The 23699-nt window shown below is 36.3% G+C and overlaps 3 protein-coding genes across 7 annotated transcripts in view; all 3 read left to right on the top strand.

The window, feature by feature from the left end:
- cntn2 (contactin 2) overlaps positions 1–6152 on the top strand; it is a 39245-nt gene extending 33093 nt beyond the window's left edge. Inside the window, exons 20-24 of one of the 2 annotated variants that reach the window (XR_007828734.1) lie at positions 816–1002; positions 1812–1924; positions 4325–4493; positions 4582–4754; positions 5336–6152. Coding sequence is in view for 1 of the 2 variants with exons in the window: in XM_051123035.1 (XP_050978992.1) it covers positions 816–1002; positions 1812–1924; positions 4325–4493; positions 4582–4685 (573 nt within the window). In the remaining variant the exon portion in view is untranslated. Of the gene's footprint in view, positions 1–815; positions 1003–1811; positions 1925–4324; positions 4494–4581 lie in introns of both variants that reach the window. The other variant, XM_051123035.1, reaches the window with a different exon arrangement.
- A 1797-nt stretch (positions 6153–7949) lies between these two features.
- Positions 7950–13486, top strand: chia.1 (chitinase, acidic.1). The gene is made up of 12 exons (XM_051123516.1): positions 7950–8016; positions 8159–8224; positions 8337–8366; positions 8504–8708; positions 8850–8906; positions 10452–10617; positions 10701–10825; positions 10913–11036; positions 11125–11307; positions 12663–12779; positions 12857–12983; positions 13076–13486. The coding sequence occupies exons 2-12, from the start codon at positions 8200–8202 to the stop codon at positions 13282–13284; spliced, it is 1368 nt and encodes a 455-aa protein (XP_050979473.1). The 5' UTR covers positions 7950–8016; positions 8159–8199; the 3' UTR covers positions 13285–13486.
- A 2980-nt stretch (positions 13487–16466) lies between these two features.
- The window catches only part of LOC127173071 (acidic mammalian chitinase), a 171745-nt gene continuing 164512 nt past the window's right edge, over positions 16467–23699 (top strand). For 2 of the 4 annotated variants that reach the window (XM_051122701.1, XM_051122700.1), the window contains exons 1-12: positions 16469–16528; positions 16619–16663; positions 16753–16779; positions 16911–17115; positions 17284–17340; positions 17431–17596; positions 17708–17832; positions 17932–18055; positions 18134–18316; positions 18417–18533; positions 18618–18750; positions 19604–19807. In XM_051122701.1, coding sequence (XP_050978658.1) covers positions 16639–16663; positions 16753–16779; positions 16911–17115; positions 17284–17340; positions 17431–17596; positions 17708–17832; positions 17932–18055; positions 18134–18316; positions 18417–18533; positions 18618–18750; positions 19604–19807 — 1366 coding nt within the window. In that variant the 5' untranslated portion in view covers positions 16469–16528; positions 16619–16638. Of the gene's footprint in view, positions 16529–16618; positions 16664–16752; positions 16780–16910; positions 17116–17283; positions 17341–17430; positions 17597–17707; positions 17833–17931; positions 18056–18133; positions 18317–18416; positions 18534–18617; positions 18751–19603; positions 19929–23699 lie in introns of those variants that run through there. The other 2 variants (XM_051122699.1, XM_051122702.1) reach the window with 2 other exon arrangements.

The raw sequence follows: 23699 nt of genomic DNA, 5'->3' as shown, positions 1-23699 counted from the left end.
GGGTCTTTGTTGGCCATTGAGGTGGCACGTCAAGATATGTGAGCTTTGCCCTGTTGGGTGATCAACTAATGGAAGTGCTGTTATCTCATTAGTTTTTTTTTAATGAACAGCATGTCTAGATCAAGGAGCATGAAACACATTATTTAGATAAGACGGCTCCTTTTAGATAAAACCATGCTTTGAAATTCACCGACATCAAAGGGTGTTTTTTGCAGATGGATTTTAATTAAATGCGTTAATGCAATTCATAATTTTGTCTTTCAGAAGCAAAATAAGTTTCCATTATTTGTTTACACACTATTATTTTACTCAAAAATGAAAATTCTGTCATTAATTATTCATCCTTCGTTCATCTTCAAAACACAAATTAGTTATTATTCTGTGCACATAGAAAGTGTTGTATTTTTGTAAAATCATGTTGAACCACCGATGTCACATGGATTGTTTTAACAATGTTCTTACTACGTTTCTTGGTCTGGAAATATTTAAATTACAATGCTGTCTATGGAGAGTCAGAAAGCTATCAGAATTCATCTTAAATATCTTAATTTGTGTTCCGAAGATGACAAAGGTCATGTGGGTTTGGAACAACATGAGGGTGAGTAATTAATGACAGAATTTTCATTTTTGGATGAACTATCCCTTTAATGGTATCACTTTAGTTAAGTAGCAAATTACCAGTTTATTGAGGCAAAAGTCTGAGGTGGTAGTAGTGAGAATTGGAACTTAAAATAAAGTGTGACTGTTTTAATTTCTCAATACAGAATTCACATTCTTGTCTCAGGTTTGAGATTGTACTCTTGCTCTCGCAACAGATTCGTTATTGGCGACAACATGAACGTGAGGCGGCTGCGGACCGTGTGAGAACAGCAGGGCTGGAGAACACGGCACGAGTCACAGGCCTGAGGCCTAACACTCTCTATCATGTCACCGTATTGGCCTACAACAGTGCAGGCACTGGCCCACCTTCCCCAAGAACCACTGTCATCACCAAGAAACCTCGTAAGACCTCCTTTTTGTGGTAACCTAGCTAAAATGTGATTTACATGAGTAAAACATGCTTCTGGAGACTTTTAGAATAATTTATAACCAATAACCAAATCTCACCCAAATACCTCCTCCAGACAACCTAGGCGGCACATCACCAAACTTTAACGTTGATTCATTCTGCGAAATTGGAACAAAAATTAACCTTAATCCATAGCATTGATTCGTCTGTTAAAAAAAAAAAAAAAAAAGTTGTCAGCTGGGTACTCTTTAATCAGTGTTTGGTTGATAAGAATGCTGTTCCAGGAAACTGGAAAGGCTGAGTTATGTCCAACTTACGTAAGCTGGTAGCCTAAGGGTGGTAGAGTTGAGAGAAATAAAAGATCTTGTTGCATCACATCACGTTGGCATGAAATTTTGAGTTTTCCTTGCAGAACTTTTCATTTTGTACGTTTCTTTGGGTAAAGATTGTCCAAAAATAAAAATAATAATAATACATATCAGTTTACCGTCAAAACCACCTACAGTACTGTATATTCATTTTCATTCTCTTTCATGGAGAAAATAAACTGTCACTTGATCTGTACAAATAGGTTAACCCACTTATGTAGATTACTGTCACTATAATAGAAATTTAATAAGTTTGATTTTGCCACTAAAAATAACTAGAACAATCTGTCACTTCTGTAACAGTTCAAATGCCACCAACAGTCCTACTTGTACTTCAAAACTTGACATTTGCAATTCCGGTCTTTGTCACTGAGAATGGTGTGAAAGCCACTGCCCTTTTGTGGACTTATTTGTGCTTGTATCTTCATTTCTAGCCCCCAACCGTCCTCCAGGCAACGTCTCATGGAAGGCTGATGGTTCTTGGGTTACTGTGAGGTGGGATCATGTTAAATCCATGGACAATGAGTCTGCCGTTCTGGGTTACAAAGTGAGTGACACACGCTGCCACCCAACTCTACGGCTGTCTCTTTTAGGATGTGTGTTTGTGTTGGGTCATCTGTCCCCATCTGTATGTCATCAGAATATTTGCTCAGATTCAGTCATTTTAGTCAAAGGCGGGATGTCGTATCATTTTATACCTCAGAGGTAAGAATTTAATAAATAGGTGGCCTACTGTCATGTGAGAAGAGAACATGTGTCATTATGGAAAATCAGACAAACGGGGTTCACAAAATTTGAAAAATCCCTGGTAGCCCTTTCGACAGGCACTCTTCAGATTTTGGTAGCCCCAAATAAATGTAACTGGCCTAGACATAAAAAAAAGACCATTTTTAATTTTAGTCAAAATGTCAGTCAAAAACATTTTCAAAACACAAGTATCAAGGAAGGAATTTAATGTCAGTATTTACAGGGTATCTGCAGGATTTTTTAAATTTTATTTAAGGATTTTTATAACCCTGTTTAAGGCATGCACAAATAAAATGAACACTGTATGAGCAGAGTAGGGCAGAGTCTGTGGTGACATGTTAAAAAGTTCAGATACAGCTTTTCACCAAAACATAAGTCTTATAAAGTGATAAACATCACATTTTAGCCTTTAAACTTTAAATTTAAATTTCTTAAATTTTTAAGAAGTCAAATATATATATATATATATATATATATCTTACTGTCTTAATTATTTAGATTTTTAGAAGGCACTTTAGCCCCTTTCACATTTACAACTCTGCATGTTTGCTGAGTAAAAATATGGGTACATTTAAAATGCAAATTTCTCCTCTGCCTCTAGGTGGGCCTTTTGACACAGCAGAAATAATAACACCTGCATTAATTGTAAAGGCAAAATAAAAGGAAAATGCCAAAACCAAATAAGTTGGTTCTCTTCAAAGATACGTTTATATAAAAACACCTGCACTTTGTTTTGACTAAAACGTGCAGCGCTCATACTGATTCAGTGAAATCAGTGAAAAGCCTTAATCATCAAATTAAGCCGCATCTTGTCTTTCTATCCCCAAATGTAAGACCTCTTAAAATTATAATTAAGATTTCTTATACCATTTAAGGTATTAAAGACTTTTTATGGACTTAAATTTGATACAACTAAATTGAAAACTTTTTAGGGACCTGTGGAAACCCTGTATTTAAAAGGATAGTTCACCCAAAAATGAAAATTCTGTCACCAGTTACTCACCCTCATGTCATTTCAAACCTGTAAGACCTTTGTTCATCTTCATTCAAGACCCAGAAAGGTAGTAAGGACATCGTTAAAATAGTCCATGTGACATCAGTGGTTCAGCTATGAGAATACTTTTTGTGCACGAAGAAAACAAAACAATAACAATTTGTTCTTTCCATGTTCAATGCATAGAACCCGGATGTACTGCGCCTTATTTTTAACCCAAGGAATGCACACACATACATGGTACTCTTGTAAATGCATGTCAGAGAGTGACACAAAAGAGAAAAATGTTGGGTAAAGATGTTATTTTAATTTAATTTTCTTTGTGCACAAAAAGTATTCTCATAGCTTCATAACATTACGGTTGAACCACTGATGTCACATGGACTATTTAAACGATGTCCTTACTACCTTTCTGGGTCCTGAACGTGGTATTTGCATTGCTGTCTATGCAGGGTCAGAAACTCTCCGATTTCATCAAAAATATCTTAATTTGTGTTACGAAGATAAACGAAGGTCTTACAGATTTAGAACAACATGAGGGTGTGTAATTAATGACAGAATTTTCATTTTTGGGTGAACTATCTCTTTAAGATAGCCTGTAGGGCAGAGCAGTAATATATATTTTCGTAGTTCGTCTGGAAGACGAACGGGCAACAACTCTATTGAACCCAGTGGCAGTGAATAAACATTTTAATCAACTGTATATATCTCACATCTGATCTGCTATAGGACGAAGGTCGTCTTTCATGAAGATGGCTATCAAGACAACATATACTGATTCCCAGAAACAGATAAAATCATTATCTTAATTGCAAGTTGCCTTCGATATGCGTCTGCCAAGTTTGATTACGGTTTCCAATTTTAAAGTTAAAATTTAAAAAAGTGTACACATAGTAACATCTGTCAGAAAGTCACCTTTAAAGTTATGCATATATAAGACTAACTTTTCCGCATACATACAGTATACTCGTGTAGGGCGATATGTACTATATAGCAAATCTCAACTGCTTGATTGCTTGTATCGTCACAAAATGTGAAGTATATTTACAGGACATTAAACATTAACATCATGAGTTTCTGTAAAGCTGCTTTGAAGCTGTGCACTGTGAAAAGCGCTTTACAAATAAATTTGACTTAAAACACTATACTGCTATCTTGAGAAGTTCATTCTCAAAACATAATTTTTAACACAAATTATTTGTGTAGGTCCTTTACAAGCATGAAGGACAGTCTGCCTTGAAGATACTGGAGAAAAACAAGAACTCCATCAGTCTGCCGTTACCCAAGGACAATGGTTATGTGGTTCTGGAAATCCGCTCTTGGGGAGATGGAGGAGATGGAGCAGCCCATGAGACCATAGTGTCTCGAGACTCAGGTATGTGCAACTACAAGTAGCTAGGAGTACTGCTTTTAGTACTATGTGATAGATGTTGTCTCTGAAAGTCTGTGTGTTTGATCCACAGGCACTGGAATGATGGTCCAGAACAACGCTGCCACTTCTGGGTCGCTCTGCACATCTCTTCTGGGGTTCACTGCACTCATTCTCATTGGCTCTTCGGGACTGTGATGTTAGCTGATGATGAGGCATTTCTTATTAATATGAAGGATAATTGAGCAGGTTTTCCCCTCAGAAGAGGTAGGGCTGTAAGTTTTGGAAATGTGAGGAGTGGAAGATTCTTTTGTATAAAAAGCTTTTTTACAAGGATGACTGGTCAAAGAGAGCGGTTGTGGGAGACTGTTTTCGATTGTTATAATTTTAGACGCTTGCCTTATGGAAACGCAAACTTAAGCGGTGGTCATGTCAGCATTTGGTTGTAGTTTCTAAAATTCAACAACTTCGTCATAGGTGTAAATACACATGGATGTATTGGTGACATTTCCATAATGGATAAAACAAAACTTTTTTAATACTCTGTTGCTACTTCATGGCAGCATGTGGACTGCAGAATGATCCAAATGAATGTTTACCTTTTTTATTTAATCTTTTAGTTTTGTGATAATGCAATTAGAAGCAAGAGCGGATTATGGTTTTTATCAACAGTGTTTTGTATCTGTGTTGAATGATTGTAGCATTCAGTGTTCTGGTTTTTCAAGATGAAAAGTCTCACGAAAGCAGTGGTACAACACAACCTGATTCTCGTGTGGTTGTTAAAGTGAGCTTGGCTTGCCAAAGTCACTCCGTTATCTTATTATTATTGCTTTGTCTTTTTTTCTCAGTGATTACGTAAAAAATTGACGTCCATGGGTTGTTCCTTTCTTTCTTGGCACATCACAAGAGCGAGACACTGGACATTGAACAATACTGAAGATAACATTCATGGACTAACTAGTTAATTATTATCCTATAATATCATAATATATTATAGGATATTGTTTTAAAGAACTGAATCATGGCTGATTTTTGGAGACTGTCCCTAATGATGACACCTTATCATACTTTATGTAACAAGGGCCATTTGGCTGAAAGAATTAGGAGACACATGTTTTGGAATTGGTGAGGGTTCTGGGGCTCTCTAACAGGTCCCAGGACGCTTGTCAGGTACAAAATCCAGCTCAGCCGAAACCTGCCATTTGTTGTTTACCAAAACCAATATGGATTTGTAAATGTCGTCCTTATTTATTTTATTTATTAATGAGGACAAAACTGACATTTCAAAGCTTCTCTACTGTGCTTTTTACATATCGTCTTTCAAATCTATGGCATCACCTAAAAAGTGCAAAGTGAAATTGCACTTTCAGTGTAGCAGGTGAAATCTGACAGTATTCAACTATAAAATCATTTGTTTTTGCATTGAATTTCAGTCTGACACCAAAATGAAACCATGTTCCCTGCATTGCTTTTCATTTGTGCCTGTTCAGTGGGATAATTTCCTTGGAAATGTATTTTTTTCTATTTAATGTTTCTATTTAATGTATTTAATTTTCTATTTAACAGTTTTCATCAAGTTCTTACTGTAAATATCGCAATTTTCTTCATGCGAGGAGTGCTTGATAGTTTGAGCTCCTTAATTTAGTTTTTTACATCTTCTCTTAACACCTCGTTGATCTAGTAATTTCATATTTTGTCCACGGGATTTCAACTGTAAATTATGAATCACGATCATTCAGTGGCATTTTCAACAGTTTTAGCCAAAAATCATCAGCATCAGTAGCTCTTTAGTGGTTCTAGTCCCAAACCCTGGTAGCAGTCGAGTAAATGTTACACTTTTCAAATGTAGATGCACTCAAAAATCATATTAGGACTACAAAACCAAAACTAGTGTCCTCTTGTCCTTGCATCTGTTTTGTGCTTCTTTTTCAAGTCATTTTAAATGCATTTTCAGTGCACTATGTACAATTCCACAACTTTTTCTTGTTTGTTTAATTCTGAAATCATTCTGCTGTGTTTCACGTTTCACGTTTGCCCTCTTGTGTTGAATCAGGGCTTCGTCAGTCACAGCTCAACACTGATAGCCGCTAACAACTTTCCGAAGTGAACGTATGTGCGCTTGCAGGGGCTGAATGGCAAGCTAGTAGTTTCACTCGAAGGTCACTCAGGTTGTGATGTAAAGTTGTCTCTTCAAACTACCATGTACCCCTGTTGTTGTAAAGGTTGAGCCTGTCCACTGTGGACTGAATGTGAATAATTCAGCACTTGTAAATATATTCTTCAATAAAAAAAAAAAAAAAAAAAAAAACATTTTGACTGTATTTGCAGAAACTATGTTCAGTTTTTAGTGATTTGTTTAATGCACATACAGATGCACACAAGATTTTGAACAGAAAGATTTTAAGAAGTCTCTTCTGCTCACCAAGCCTGCATTTATTCAATCCAAAGTATAGCAAAAACAGCACAATTTTGAAATATTTTTACTCTTTCAAATAACAGTTTTCTATTTAAACATTTTTCAAAATCTAATTTATTCATGTGATTTCAAAAATGAATTTTTAGCATCATTACTCCAGTTACATGATCCTTCAGAAATCATTCAAATATTTCGATTTGCTGCTCGAAAAACATTTATTATGTTGAAAACAGCTGAATAGATTTTTTCATGTTTCTCTGATAAATAGAAAGTTCAGAAGAGCAGCATTTATCTGAAATAGAAATCTTTTGTAACATTATAAATGTCTTTATCATCACAATTTTTATTAATTTAAAGCATCCTTGCTAAAAAATATTAAGTTCCATTATTACTTCCCCATTAAAAAAAAAAAAAAACTGGCTTTTGCTATGACTGGTATAGTGTATGCTGTATAATGTTACAAAAGCTTTTTATTTCAAATAAATGCTGATCTTTGAATCTTTCTATCAAAGAATCTTAAAAAAAAGGTACTCTGTTTAAATATTTATAATAATAATAATAATAACAAGTAGCAAATCAGCATATTGGAATGATTGTAATGATGCTGAAAATTTTGCTTTGATCACAGGAATAAACTGCATTTTAAAATATAATATTCAAATATAAAGGCAGTTATTTTAAATAGTACATTTTAAAATATTTCACAAAATACTGCTTTTTCTGTATTTTGGATCAAATAAATGCAGGCTTGGTGAGCAGAAGAAACTTCTTTAAAAAACATTAAAAATCTTACTGTTCAAAAACTTCTGACTGGTAGTGTATATATCCATATATAATATTAGAAAAACTTGATTTTGATATAAGGAGCAAAACTGTTCACACGGATTACACTTTGATACTAATTCTGATTATTAGCTCATAATGTCGTAACAATCTCAAAGATACCACCTTACCGTAAAATGCCAGTTATATGACGCGTTATTAATTTTACTGCCTCTTTCTGGTGAAGTTAGCACTTATCACCTGTACTTTGGAACTATTAATAATGTATAAGTATACATGATCATGAACAGGTTTTCACCAAACTGGCCATTCTGAGTGGAGCAGACACAGGTAAAGAGCTTCGGTTTCATTCATTTCTTAACTAATGTTTATGTGCATTAATTTTCATTTTTACAGAAAGGCTTTGACTATTGCAAAACTGTCTAAGACATGCTGGTGAAATTGCAAATGCATTGTTTGTTTTGTTTTCCAGGTCTATATTTCTGAAGAGCACTGATTTGGACTAAAACCAAAATGACTAAATTAACACTTTTAGCAGGTATTTTTCATATATATTGAAGTTATAAATGATATTTTATATATATATATATATATATATATATATATATATTTTTTTTTTTTAACGCATAACTGTGTTGTATTTTCCATAGCGCTGGGCATCTTGCTCACAGTGCAGATGGGTAAGAACCTTTAAATATATGTTAAACATATGGTCTATAAAATAAATGCATCAACATTCATAATAAATATTCCTAGATGATGAGTAAAAAATATGACTGTGAATTTGAGCTGTTAATGGTGTTTTAATTTCTAATAGTGACTTCTACAAAGCTGGTGTGCTACATGACCAACTGGTCCCAGTACAGACCCAGCAATGGAAAGTTTTTGCCAGAACACATTGATCCGTTCCTCTGCACACATGTGGTTTATACTATGGCAACTATCAGCCCTGATAACCAAATCGCTACCATTGAATGGAATGATGAGGAGATGTACAAATCACTGAATAACCTGAAAACAATGTAAGCAAAAGCTGTTTCTTTAACAATACAAACATCACAGTGCATTATATATTTATCATTTATTACACAATCAGTCCTTTTGGTAATGCAATTTTTTGAAAAACTTGATCAATTTATTTTATTTTATTGTATTTAAAATAGTAATCCTGCATTGAAGACCCTGCTGTCTGTTGGAGGAGATGTTGATGGCGTCAGTCCGTAAGTGTATATAAAATACATATAAAATAATTTTATATTAAGTGGCCTTAACTATTATGAACTATTATGTCTTCATGTAAAACTGAACGTGCAGACCAAACCGTAAGTCATAGAGACTCGAAACTTGGAGGGATGGTAGTACTCACACCACCTGCAACGTGACCAAAGCTCACTCCAATCGGCCTGACGGGGTGCTACAGCGATCAAAAGTGTGAACTCGCTCATAACTCGTTGACAAAATTTTCAGGCATTTTGCATTTTTTGAAAAACCTACTTTTGCAAACTAGTTCTAGCTTGTTCTCCTGATCTGAACCAAACCAGTGCAGAAAGATTCTCTGGAGAGTGAATATCAGTAATTATTAAAAATAAAAGTTGAACTTTTGACTCACCATTGCAAAGGGATGCCAAAACATTCGAAAGGGGCAGGGCCACTTTCAGTAAAATGCCTATAACACCTCAACGGAATGAGATATCTCCGCCAAACTCAGAACACTTATGTAAGAGCTCAATCTGAGGTAACAGGGAAAAAAATCACAGAGCTTGGCCACTTGGTGGTGCTATAAGAGGGAAAAAAACCTTAAAAATGGCTATAACTGTGCAACCATTTATCCTACCAATATGAAAATCAGTGTGCACTTGGTCTGAAGTGCCACAAGTGTCTACAAGGACATTTGTGTATCTCAAAAAACATGGCCGCCATTGGCCGATGAAGTTTGAGCACCTGTTAGAGGTTCATGGAGGCTGTTTGACTCACGGCCTCAAAGGTCTGAGAGAAATTTGAAAGAAATTGGCCACTGGGGGGCGATATCACATTTTTCAAGGGTTAAACAATTGTACGTTGCGTGTTTTTTTGCACATACGCACAATATTTGTATCATACGATAGAACTCCTCATTAGGGTTGCAAAAAGGTAAAAAAAATTTCCATGTTCGAAAACATTTCAGAAATGTTGGAAACTTTCCAGGATTTTTTTGAATCTTCTAGGGATTTTTGGAAAGTTTCCAGAAATTTACCGGACATTTTCCACCCCATTGCAACCCTACTCCTCATTAAAGGAAAAAGCCTAAAGGAAAACTTAAAACTTAACGAAACCTGGTGAGCACATGAGACAGGTGATTCTAAACACGCATACAAAGTTTTAAAGAGATCAGACCACAGCTGGCACTTTAACAGTCATAAACGTTAAGAAACATAATATTTCTGTGGTAAATTACCTGGATTTGCCAGAAATGCTTTTTTTAATCATTGATTTAGGTGGTTACAGGCTTGCTACGCCTTAAAGCACTCAAACCATGGAAATCGCTGCTTGCAGCTATATTTAATTTCTGTTATTACATTTATAATTAATATAACATAATATTTATAATAAATATAACACTGTTGACCTATCCCGTACACCTTAACCCACCCTGAAACCTACCCATACCACCAAACCTGTCCCTAACCTTACCTTATTTAAATCATTTAAGTCTGTAGCTGCCAAAACGTTAAACAAGATTTTCTGAATTATTTAACTCATGTACTGTGTCTTTCTTTGCACTGCAGATACACCCACATGGTGGGGTCTGCAGAGAACCGCACAACTTTCATCCATTCTGCATTGCCGTTCCTGCGTCTCCATGAATTTGATGGTTTGGACATTGACTGGCAGTTCCCAGGTGAGAATGGAAGCCGACCAGAGGACAAGCTGAGGTTTACTGTATTCGTCAAGGTGAGCAGACCAGAGTGTTTAAATCAAGCGTGTTCATTTATTATAAACTATGACTTTGGGTCTGACTATGTTCCTGTTCTCAGGAACTGAGACAAGCTGTTGAACAGGAGGCCATAGACATAAAGAAAACTCCTCTGATTATCTCAAGCAAAGTTTCTGCCATCAAGTCCACTATTAATACAGCTTATGAGATCGCTGAAATTTCAGGGTAAGCTTAACTGTATTTTATCCAAGCTACAGTAACATATATGTCTGTGAACATTTTTTTACTCTTTCTTTCTTTCTGTCATTATAGACAGTTGGATTTCCTGACCATTTTGTCTTTTGACTACCATGGCCACTGGGACCCCGTGACAGGGCATAACAGCCCGCTTTTCCGCAGCTCCTTGGACAGTGGAAATGTCATTGACCACAACATTGTAAGATCAAAACCCTTAAATTCAAAATGGATCAATTTGAAGTGTCACTTTTAAGATCTCTAAGCACATTCTTGGCTCTCTTCTCCAGAACTCATCTGTGGCAACCTGGCTGGCTGGTGGAGCCCATGCTGATAAGCTGCTTATTACCTTCCCCACATTTGGACGTACATTCTTGCTCTCCACTTCACAAACAGGTCTCGGCGCTCCAGCCAATGGCCCTGCTGATGCCGGCCCCTACACACGCGAAGAAGGCTTCTGGGCCTATTATGAGGTTTTACATGCTACTTTTATATACGATCTAAAACAAATGTTCTGCTTTAAACAATAGGTCTTACATTAGGCATCAAGACACGAAATTAGTAGACCAAAAATGTTTGTGGAATATTTGATGTATAATACTATACATATATATATATACATGTGTATTATATATATTTTGTTATATACAGTTTAAGAACTACTGCTATAAAACCTGATTAAGTAAATCACTACTATCAAGGTGGAGCGTTCATTAACAACAGTTAAACTTAGCAGTTAGTAGTCTTGCGTAGCGGACCTTCAGACTGATGGCAGAAGGTCTGGGAACTTTGGAAATATCCCCACAATAACAGACCAGTGTGTAAAAAGCGTATTTTAAAAAGTCTATGCCACGAACTGTACATAGTTCACATACTTTTGAAAATCTAGCGTTTAGCTGATCCTGATAAGCGCTGATTGTCACAGTTGTATACACGATGGCTTTCTTCTTTTCGTGAGGGGGATGGCGTCACAGCATGTTTGTTTTCAGGCGGAGCTATAAAGAACATGATACATACGTCTTCCAGAAATTCTGTAGAATTCAACCAATCAGATGATGACTTTGAAAACAGCTTGACTGACAGGCGATCTGACCAATCACAACGGCGAATTCGCCATTTTGTCCGATAAACAAATCAGCCAGTAGAGTCAGTGTTGCCAAGTCCACGGTTTTCCGCGGAATTGGGCTACTTTAACACTGTTGCCATTGGTTGTTTTTGATGTCTGCAGGTGAAGCAACCCCAGTAACATTACATTTAGACCCTGAAATACAAATTTACCTACAAAAAAATGTGTATTTTATCCCCCAGAATGTGAATTTTAATGGGAGACCCCACTCGAAACATGATTGGGCTAATTTTGAGTAGCAATTGGGTGGGTTTTGTTGTGAAAATCTGGCAACCCTGACCTGGTGGACTTAAACTTGAAACATTGTGTGTACTAACGTCTTTCCACTGTCCCTGAGCATGATGTCTGAGGCTGAGACTAAACTGTTAGTGATTCTTTCTGCATGTTGCCTTGATTCACCACTAGATGGCGACAAGGCACCGTTTTTATTTATGAATCTTTAACTCATTCATTCAAACAATTTGCTTAAAAACACTAATTCTGTCACAAAACAAGCAACTGTCTTTTTACGCAAGTCACTGAATTATTTTCTCAACTGATTCATTACATTGTTGGTCAGAAATTGCAGTTGGAATAACAAAAATAGAACTGGGAATATGATGAGTGGTTTCTAAATGTTCTCAGAATCCATTTACCACACAAAACACACACAGTCTATGTCAAATTTTAGGTGGTGAAAGTTTGATTGTTTTTGGTTCACAGATTTGCCCCATGGAATCAAGTGTCCCTATTGAATGGATCGATGAGCAGATGGTGCCCTATGCAGTTCAAGGAAAGTCTTGGGTTGGATTTGACAACTATGAAAGTTATGCTGCTAAGGTAAATCAACTGCTGGTTTTAGAACTGAGATGTTTGATGAACTTCCGACAAACTTTTCCTAATATTTGCTTTAACAGGTGCAGTGGCTTAACTCCCTGAACTTGGGAGGAGCCTCAGTGTGGACCCTTGATTTAGATGATTTTGCTGGCCAGTTTTGTTACCACGGAGCTTATCCTCTTGTCAACCATTTGCGCAATGCGCTAGGTAAACACTTTGCGATTATAACGCAAAAAAAAACATGATGTATTCTGTCCTCTATTATATGCATTTATGCAACACTGAATCTCTGTTCACAGGTTTCCCACCCAAGCCCACCACTACGCCACGTCCCACCACGACCGCTGACCCCATCACCACTTTCTGTGATGGCAAACCCGACGGACTGTACCCCAACCCTGCTGACGAAACCACTTACTTCCAGTGCTACCGTGGAAACACATACCTGCACAAATGCCAGCCTGGTCTGGTTTTTGTTGATAATTGTAAATGTTGTGACTATCCTTGAGTATATGCTCAAAGTAACTCCCGCTTTTCGGCTGTCTGGTTTGCTCTTGTTTTGATTTATCACCTCTGCTTCCAACTATCCAAGCTCATAATCTGCTCTTCAATATATGTGTTCGTCACATTTAGTTTTCTCTTGTTGTTATGCAGGAAAATGGTATTCTCTCTTTCCCATCACTTTCAATAAAAATATTTATAGCAATCTGTCTTATTGCCTCTTCCTTAAACTGATCATCTAAAAATAGGATCCTCCAGTAAATCCTCATGCATTTGATTAATATTTCAGTGACAAAACAGTTCAGTAAACAATATTTCGTTATCACATGCATTTATATTTAGTTATGCATGTAAGGCTAAATGCAATGTTACCATTTATTGAAATAACCTTAATAAATGTACACTACCATTTTGAAAGTCTCTTATGCTCATCATTTATTTAAAGCTGCAGTCCTCAGTGCGGATAAATCTAATGTTTTGAGGTCTAGGGGTGACCGGGAAGTGTTGTAACAGTTTTTGTTGTAACACAAGTCAGAAATGAGCTGTGGCGATGAGAATATCATACACTCCATTCACATTTTTAATGTTACAGAAGAAGTGACATGTGAGCAGCATTGTGGATTTTATGACCAAACTGATTTTTGGAAAAGAAAGTAATTTTTTTTCATTAGGATTTTTTTTTTTTTTTTTTTTTTGCTTAGCAGTCATTGTGTTGTAGATACAATTATTTGACTTACATGCTAACTTAAAACCCACATGCTAAAACAGTTAGCTATGTTATGGCTGTTTGGGATGGGGATAGTTGTAACAGTTCATTAAAAATGTTAAAACCAACTCTTGATGATGATTCCAATGAGTCCAGTTATCCAATCACATCCTCTATTGAGGTAAAGTCATGCACATAGCTTTTTATTGGATAAAAACACTATCCGCCTCAAATGAGCACATACGTTTTTTTGTGCACGTTTAGAAATTATGCGCATCTTGACATTTCCATCCAGCATTTTTTATGTGATATTCCAAAATTTACATAAAACTAGGTAGATGGCAACACAGCTAGTGACTGATTACAGTGTACACACACACAAACACAGACTAAATTCCTAAAAGGAATACAGTAGAATGTTTTTGTCACTTTAAATGGTTCACTTTATTTAAAAAAAAAAAAGGATTATTCTTTGTTCTTCAATCAAGTTTTTGCATAAATTGAAAGTGTGGGTCTTATTTCAGCGAATTACTTCACACTGTTACATCTGCAGTACACGTCCAAGTGAGTTTTATTTGTAGTAGACAAATGTGGCTACCATATATCATAGTTTGAGAGATCTACCAACTATGGACTGCAGCTTTAGTGAAAAAGTACAGTAAAGCAGTTATATTGAGAAATATTAGACGCTTTTATATCGCTAGGAGAGTAGCTAGATAGGAAGCGGTGTGAGAGAGAGGGGTACCGGATCGGGAACAGTCCAACAGCCTGGACTCGAACTCGGGACGCCTGAAGCGCAATGGCGCACAACCTACATTACATTTTGCTTTTGGCGCCAAGCTGTTCCCTTTTGAAGGAACGTCGAACTGCGTCCTCTAGAGGGCGCTATGGGGAACGCATCGGCGTGACTGGTGTCCTGAAGCCTATGACGTCACTACCGGCGTGACCACAGTATAAAGGGTGCCGGGAGAATGTGTCATCCTCTTCTTCATCTTCACTGACCGTTTGAGTATGTTAGCAGAAGCCAAGCCTTTGAGCTCTACCCTGGGTCCAGGATTTCTGACCCCTAACAGGTAAGTCTTTGGGGCATGCAGCTCAGACCTTTGGCCGAAGGTGATAATGTCACTGACAGCCGTCTAAGTGTCCTTGGGGCAACGCTTAGCTTGGTAGAGTTGGTACTTAGTGCTCGTCTTGTGCTTGGCATGCACTCCCCCCAGCATGGCAGCGTGGGTATAATGTTTCCCATAGCGACCTCTAGAGGACGCAGTTCAATGTTCCCTCGAAAGGGAACGTCTCAGATTATGTATGTAACCATGGTTCCCTGAGAAGGGAACGAGACACTGCGTAAGAAGCGGATGACGTGTCCTAACGGCACCCTTTTATACTGTGGTCGCGCTGGTAGTGACGTCATAGGCTGTCGCAGGCCAATGTTATTGTCGTGTTTAGATGTATGCTTCAGGACATCGGTCACGCCGATGCGTTCCCCATAGCGACCTCTAGAGGACGCAGTGTCTCGTTCCCTTCTCTCGGAACCATGGTTACATACGTAACCTGAGATGTTTTTTAGTGTTAATATTTTTTAAATCTATAATTTATACCTGAGAAGGTACAGCTGAATTTTCAGCAGACATTATTCCAGTCTTCAGTGGGTTCCTTTATTTTCATTCACTTAATTTTTTTGAAAAGATTTGATGATAAGATTGTACACAGTTTAATACATTCCTGTAAAATAGGACACTGAAAAGTTCATTGGTACATGCAATTTAACTCTTTGTTTGACTTTGGTTTCTAAAACATGGGGGGGGGGGGATCTGATAGCACAACTATCTTATATAAGACGATTATCTTAAAGATAATCACGCATACAACCTCAATTTGGACCCCATACAATTTTGGTGTGCTGAAATCTACACAAAAACCTTTTATGCAGATACCAAATATTTACAGCTATTCAATCTTAAGTAACATGTTTGATTAGTTAGGATAACAATCACTATTAATGGAAACAAAAAACATATCTTTACCCATACCTGCATAGAAGGCATAAAACATACAGATGGAGATCTCTTTACACTTTTACTAAAAGCCATGTCTCAGGGGACCAGTTATGGAGTAGTTATCTTTTTCTTTACATTCCTCTGGTACATATTGAATGATAATTCTTTTACAGTTACTTTTTGCAAAACTAAATGCATATCTGGCATCAGCTAAATATTCGTTAACATGCAGAAGTGAACAGATCCCCTGCAAATTTCATATCAGTGTTACAATCGTTGGCACATTGCACAGATTTTATTGCAGCAGGCAAATTTTTTTCATCTTATCTATGATTTTCGCTTTATGTAAATTGTGCTGAAAAGGCCAAAGGTATATTACTTGCATATTATTGTAAATTTAGTTCCTAGTTTATGGGAGATACCATATCTTACATCATTTGTTACAATAAATCATCCAATATGGCTTAGACAACACCCAATTTACTATAAAAAGCGAGGGGTCCTGAACTTTCTCTTCACATTTCTCTTGCTTGAGAAAAGGATCCTAGGTATGTCCGGCAATCATACTTCATCTTAAAATTTTTATTTTTGCTTTTAGTTTAAATGTAATTAACAAAACTCTTCTTTGTTACTTACAGAGCAATTGGAAGAAAACAAAATGGGAAAGCTTACACTTATTGCAGGTAATATGCTGAAATACTACTTTGAAAACTAGTGTGTTTTATTCATTCTTTTATAATTGTCATTTACATTGTATCATTGCATCTTCCAGGACTGGGCTTGGTGCTCTGCCATGTTGGTGAGTCATTGAGTATCTGTTACATCAAATTCATTTTAATGAACTACTAATAACTGATATGTTCAAATCAGAAAGATGACTATCAACTCAAAATGTCTTGTCTAAGAGCTTCTTTGTGTATCCATATCCAGCCGTCTCCATGGACATGGGCTGCTACTTCACCAACTGGTCTCAGTACAGACCTGGAATTGGAAAGTATACGCCTGCAAATGTCGACCCTTTCCTTTGTACTCACCTTCTCTACGCTTTTGCGATGATCAACTATGCCAACGAGCTGGTCACCTACGAGTGGAACGATGAAGTTCTCTACAAGGCCTTCAATGAACTCAAGAACACGTATGTATTAGTTACAATATAATGTTTGGCACTTCAGATGCTCAGTTTCTCAAATCATTAATGATTTTTAGTGAGACTGTGAAGTAATTTGCTCAATGAATACTAAAAAAGTTATGGCATGCTAACCTAACATCATAAAATCCTTAAGAATATCCATTATTCTCACAGAAACCCCCATCTGAAAACTCTCCTGGCTGTTGGTGGATGGAACTTTGGTTCATCACAGTAAGTATTCTGAAAAAATGATCAAGTTTAGTTTTATGTTGTCAAATGAAATGCAAAAACATCTAAGATTGTTCATTAAATCTGTCTCAGGTTCTCTATCATGGTGTCCACTGCTGCAAACCGTCAGAAGTTTATCCAGTCTTCCATCAATTTCCTGAGAACTTACGGATTTGATGGTTTGGATTTGGACTGGGAATACCCTGGATCAAGAGGAAGTCCACCTGAAGACAAACAAAGATTCACACTGCTGTGCAAGGTGGGTAATACAGTGTCTTTAGACAGTAGTGTGGTTTTTCAGCTCAAATCAGTTCAATGATGATTAATTTCACTTATTTTCATGTATATTTATCTATGCTTTTCTTTGCAGGAACTTATTGAGGCCTATGAGGCTGAGGGCATAGCTACTGGCAGACCCAGACTGCTGCTGAGCGCTGCTGTAGCAGCTGGTAAAGGGACAATTGATGGAGGATACGAGATTGCTGAGATTGCCAAGTAAGTGTGATGACACTCAATCATAACAACGTGAAAATAAGCAGTGGCATGAAACTGAGGTTTATTACCCTTTTGATTTGTGCAATTTTTTTTTTTCAGGTCCTTGGACTTCATCAATGTGATGACTTATGACTTCCATGGAACTTGGGAGAGCTTCACAGGACACAACAGCCCCCTGTACCAAGGCTCAAAGGATGAGGGAGAATTGATCCACTTCAATGTCGTAAGAATTGATTTACTGTAACATTAGATTGTAAAACCTCCCAAATGAATCCATTTTAAAATCACAACTCTCATTCAGGATTCCGCTATGCGCTATTGGAGGGACAACGGTACCCCTCTCGAGAAACTCAGAATGGGTTTTGCCACATACGGTCGCACTTTCCGTCTGTCATCTGCAGAAACTGGCGTTGGAGCCCCAGCTAGTGGACCTGCTGCAGCTGGAACCTACACTCGCGAGGCTGGATTCTGGTCTTACTATGAGGTGGGAACTTTGGAAAAGTCATATTGTCCAAAATAATGGAATTTATTTTTTTAAGTGTTTTTTGAATATTCCTAATATCTAACACCCAATATCTGTATAGATCTGTGGATTCCTACAAGGAACAACCCTCCAGTGGATTGATGATCAGAAGGTTCCTTATGCCACAAAGAACAATGAGTGGGTTGGATTTGACACCAAGGAGAGCTACGAAACTAAGGTACTTTTATGATTTGAGACTTTACTGTAGTTCATTGTCATTAGCAACTGATTAGTAACTCACTCTTTTTCTTTTAATTCATAGGTCCGTTATCTGAAAGATCAGAACTTTGGTGGAGCCTTCGTCTGGGCACTTGATCTGGATGACTTTGCTGGACAGTTCTGTAATCAGGGGAACTATCCTCTCATGGGCCATCTGCGCAATCTTCTGGATATCGGTAAGTCTTTGCTAATCACTACTTGGTGCTGTTCACATCAAGCTGCTTGTGTGTGGTAAAATTCAAAACGTAACATTGTTAACATTGTCACATTCATATGTGAGTCAAGGAATCTTTATAGACCAGGCTGAATTTTTGGAAAGTTATAAACATTTTTATGCTTTTTAGAACCAGTAGGTAGCAGTGCCACCAAACCTCACAGAAAAACTTAGATTACAAGATGGAAATGACAATATATTAAATATTACAGAGTGTCTAGTTAGACTAAGTAGAAATAGCCCGCCTTGTTGGCAGAGGCTATTTACACTAACTCCGCCCACCAACGTGTGGTTGGACTAGACAACATTATAAAAGTCAGCTTTTAAATAACACCTCTAGTGGCATAGATAGTAAAGCACACAACACTGACTTTTTGACACAACACACATTCTTCTCCTTTTTCAAATCACTTATTACTGGAAATGTATTATCAGAAAGGCATTTATTTTAAATAAAAATAAAGGAAATAATCAAAAAGTAGAAAATAAAGTGCCTCATGGGTGTTTAACGGCTAGGATTAGGGGTAGGTGTAGGGAGGGCTTAATTGTCCCATTTAATCATTTTAATAAAAAATTTACACTCAATACATTAATATTTCATATTGTTTTCTAATGTACTACAATACTGAGGTGCAAATATCTGCCACTAAATAGTATAAATAGCATAACTACTATTTATTGCAAAGAAAATACTGCTATCTTTACATAATGTAAATAGAATCTATTGCTATTTGCACTAGTGCAATATTATATTATAAGCAAAACAAAAGCCAAAAAGCTGTCTGGCTAATGCTAACATGTCTTTATTTTTTCAGAATTGCCTCCTCTGCCTCCAACCACCACCCTCAAACCCGGACAAACAACCACAACTACCACCACAACAACCACCACCACCACTCATGCTCCAGGATCAGGATTCTGTAATGGAAAACCCGATGGACTCTATGCTAACCCTGATGACCCCAGCAAATACTACAACTGTGCAGGAGGCAATACTTATGAAAACAGCTGTGGTGCAGGTACCGTGTTTGATGACAGCTGTAAGTGCTGTAACTGGCCCAAACGCAGTCACTAATGTGAAAAGAAACAGGACACTGCAAATTTGCTTAAGCTCAAGAATCAAAACTATTTCATGTAAATGAAATTAGCGTGGACTGAACATAGTTACATAATGTGTTTTGTTTTTCCCAATTGAATGTATTTTGAAACTGTATAATGCATAATGCATTTTTTTTTTAATAACTCCCCTGTGAATTTAATTATTATATGATTGCTGTTAGTACAACTGCTGTTAATCATGCTAAATCATTTATAAAAAATGTACACAACTTAAAAGCTCATAATAATAAACAACGTGCAACTATCATTAAGATTTGGTTGTATTTTATTACATCATCTTGCATTCAAAACAGAATGGGATCAAGGCAAGGCAAAGCAAGTTTATTTATATAGCACATTTCATACACAATGGTAATTCAAAGTGCTTTACATAAAAGAAATTAAAATAACCCAAAAAATATAATCACAACAATAAAAAAACAAGGAATTAAAAGTTAAAACTTATTAAAAACTTTTTAAATGATTTAAAATTTGAAAAAAATTTGATTTTTAAATGAATTTAAAAAGAAAGAAATATTCAGTAATTCTAACTGACTCCCTGCAGATCTTCATATAAGAGATTTAACATGTCAAATGAAAAAAAAAAAAAAAACAAAGAAAGAGAAAATGACCATTAGAAACATTTGATGTAACATGACCAGAGGAAAGTTAAGCAGACCATGGCCTACAATTCATTATCTATGCAGTACAGTTCGAGTTCACTTCCAACGCTTGATTCAATAAATGAGCGATATCTAATGTGTTTTCAATCAGTTGATCAACTACATAAAGTCAAATGGATACCTGGACAATTTTCAATCTGGCTCAAAATCCGACTGCATCACTGTACAGGACTTGTATTTGTCATTAAGATGAATAAATGATGTATTGGCTAAATTCTGATTCTTGCAAAATATCAGTGCTGGTACTACTAGATCTTAGTGTTGCATTTGACACTGTCCAATCATGTACATTTATCAATAACTCAAAACTGAACAAACATTTCAAGGGATGGCTCTGCAATTTGTTCAAAAATATTTAGTAAGGGAGAGGTTACAACCTGCAGATCTAGGAGAAGATAAGTGAAATGACAAATCCGGTAACATTATAATAACGTTCAGTTTGTAAATGATTTATAAGCGCTCTTGTTAATGATGTATAATCTCCCACTAAAACAAATAATGAGAAAGAACCAAATTGCCTATGTATGTTTTGTGATGATACCCAGATTTACAAGTAATTATCGCCAATTGACTACAGCCCCATTGATGACCCTCTGCAAATGCATTGATGAAATTAAAAGTTGGATGTGCCAGAACTTCCTTCAGTTAAACAATTTAGAAAACTGAAGTCATGCACTAATAATTTAGCAAAGAGGAAGTTCTTAAGGTGAATGCATACCTTGATGCTAGGGATTCAAACAACTAAAAATCTTAAAAGTCAGGAATCTTGGTGTGATTCCTTAGTCAAATGGTTAATAAGTCAGTAGTCATGTCAAAGCAGTAATCTAAATAAGCATATTATCATCTCAAAAACACTGCAAGAATTAGATGTTTTGTTTCCAGTCAAGACTTGAAGAAACTTGTTCATGCCTTAATCACAAACATTCATCAGATTATTGTTTTGGTCTCCTCACTGGCCTTCCCAAGAAAACCATTAGTAAGCTGCAGCTCATCCATTTACAACTGCTGAGTAGTTTCACTAGAACCAGAAAATCTGAGCATATTCATGTTTACACAGTCCTCAGGTTTTGAACACTGGCTTCCAGTTATATTTAAATCGACTGGTGAAAGTAAACTCATTTATAAATCACTCAATGGCCTAGGACCTAAATACATTGCAGATGTAGATCTGCAGTCAGTTAGAAATACCAAGGTTTCACACAAAACAAGGGGAATATAGTTTTAGAATAGCTATTTTGCTGCCTGCAGCTGGAATTAATCATTTCCAGAAGAGATCAAATTTTGTAAAACATTAGCTACATTTAAATCTAACTCAAAAATGATCTGTAATAGCTGTGCATTTACTGAAAACACACAAATTGTTAACATATTGCTTATTAATCATTTTCTGTTTTTAACTGTCTTAAACCAAATTTTAATTCAATTTTTAAATCATTTTTAAATCATTATATCAATCACTTTTTTTTACATTTGACTTTTTTTGTTTTATTGTTGTGAACATTGTTTTAATGGTGATTGTTCTCTTTTCTTTTTTTTTGATTATTGTTTTTATGAGAATTCTACTTACTTTTATCTAAAGCAGGAATTGAATTACATCTGTCCAGTTTGAAATGTGCTATAGGTTTTTAAGAATTTTTGCCTTATGAGTAAATGAAAGGCTGTTGTAATATCACTTGAAAAGACTTTTACATTTTACATCAATAAGGGTCTATAACAAACTGTCACACTTCAAGCATAAAAAACACACCACAAGTACTGAACAGCACTATTAGAACACAGACAGACAGAAACAGAAAGGATTAGTTGACTTCCAGAATAAAAATTTCCTGATAACTTACTCACCCCTGTGTCATCTAAGATGTTCATTTCTCTGTTTTTTCAGTTGAAAAAAAATTAAGGTTTTTGAGGAAAATGCAGAGGCGGAAGTACCAACCCAGTGTTTACAAATTAGCCTGCCACATCATAAAGATTGATTCTTCTGATAATGTTTTAGAAGCACAAGGACCTAGATTTCTTTATTCTTATATTACACAGCTGAGCTGATAAACTATCAGCAGATATCTGGAACACCTGATTTGGCACAAGATTAGATCACTGATTAGAAAGATGATGCACTATTAACTTACTAATATACAGTCATCTTATTTGTTTTTCTGCTCTGTTGACATTATTCAGTTTGACTGAGTTGTGCAAAAAAAGAAAAAAAAGATTTGTTTGGCCAAACTGAACCAGGATTTTCAGGGCAAGAATCTTGACAACATTCATGTTCGTTCTTATCATTTACTTCAGGTAGGTGAAATATTAGGCTAATATCTTAATTAATGCTGCTCATACATGTCTTTACCACCTATTAACTTTAGTTTGTCAAAATATTGTGCTCTTTTCTGCTTACTAAGTCCTTCTCTATATGATTTAGCAGCTTCCAGACTTTTTTTCCATGGTTTAGGAAGCAAAATTTAGCAGAACAACATATTCAGTAGTACATTAACCAAGGAATTCATGTTGTTGTTTACATCCGAGTATCTCCAATATGGCCGCGCACTTTTGCGTTTGTTTTTTGTACTGTTGAATAGAGGTAAGTTATTTACTTTCACAGTCGACTGCTTAAGGGAAAATACTGTAATGGTAATGTTTAAAGTGTTGTTAGATGGTCATTAAAGGAAAATAAACCCTTTGTAATGAGCCGTGAAATTAACTTGTCTCATTCTTAAGGGACGTAAACGTTGTGATGACGCAAAAATTCTGTATATCACCAAAGACTGGAGATAATACCACAGCGATAGATCCTGTATGTAATTGATTTAATTCTACATTGAGGACACTTTATAAAATCAACAGAGGATGGGACCCAACAGCCTTCCATGTGACTGTAAGAGGTGAAATTATTTCCTCATGAATTTAAAGTCCAGGAACTCTGACAAAAGCAGATGCCATGCAACAAAACAATAAAACTAATCAGGAGAAGAGATCTCCAAAGGGAGCAATCAACACCACGCCCCTTGCTCATTTACAACCCCCTTCTCCCCTCTGCCTTCTTTGCCTCTCTCACACTTTTCCCCCAAAAGTTCCACTGAAAGTCACTAAGAATGTCCATGTACTACATGTGTTATATTTTGTAAATTTGTTGATT

The sequence above is a fragment of the Labeo rohita genome, chromosome 11 (assembly GCF_022985175.1).
Source record: "Labeo rohita strain BAU-BD-2019 chromosome 11, IGBB_LRoh.1.0, whole genome shotgun sequence".
Taxonomy (NCBI): Eukaryota; Metazoa; Chordata; class Actinopteri; order Cypriniformes; family Cyprinidae; genus Labeo; species Labeo rohita.
The sequence above is the reverse complement of the archived record's forward strand: the minus strand, read 5'-3'. Positions and strand labels throughout refer to the sequence as shown.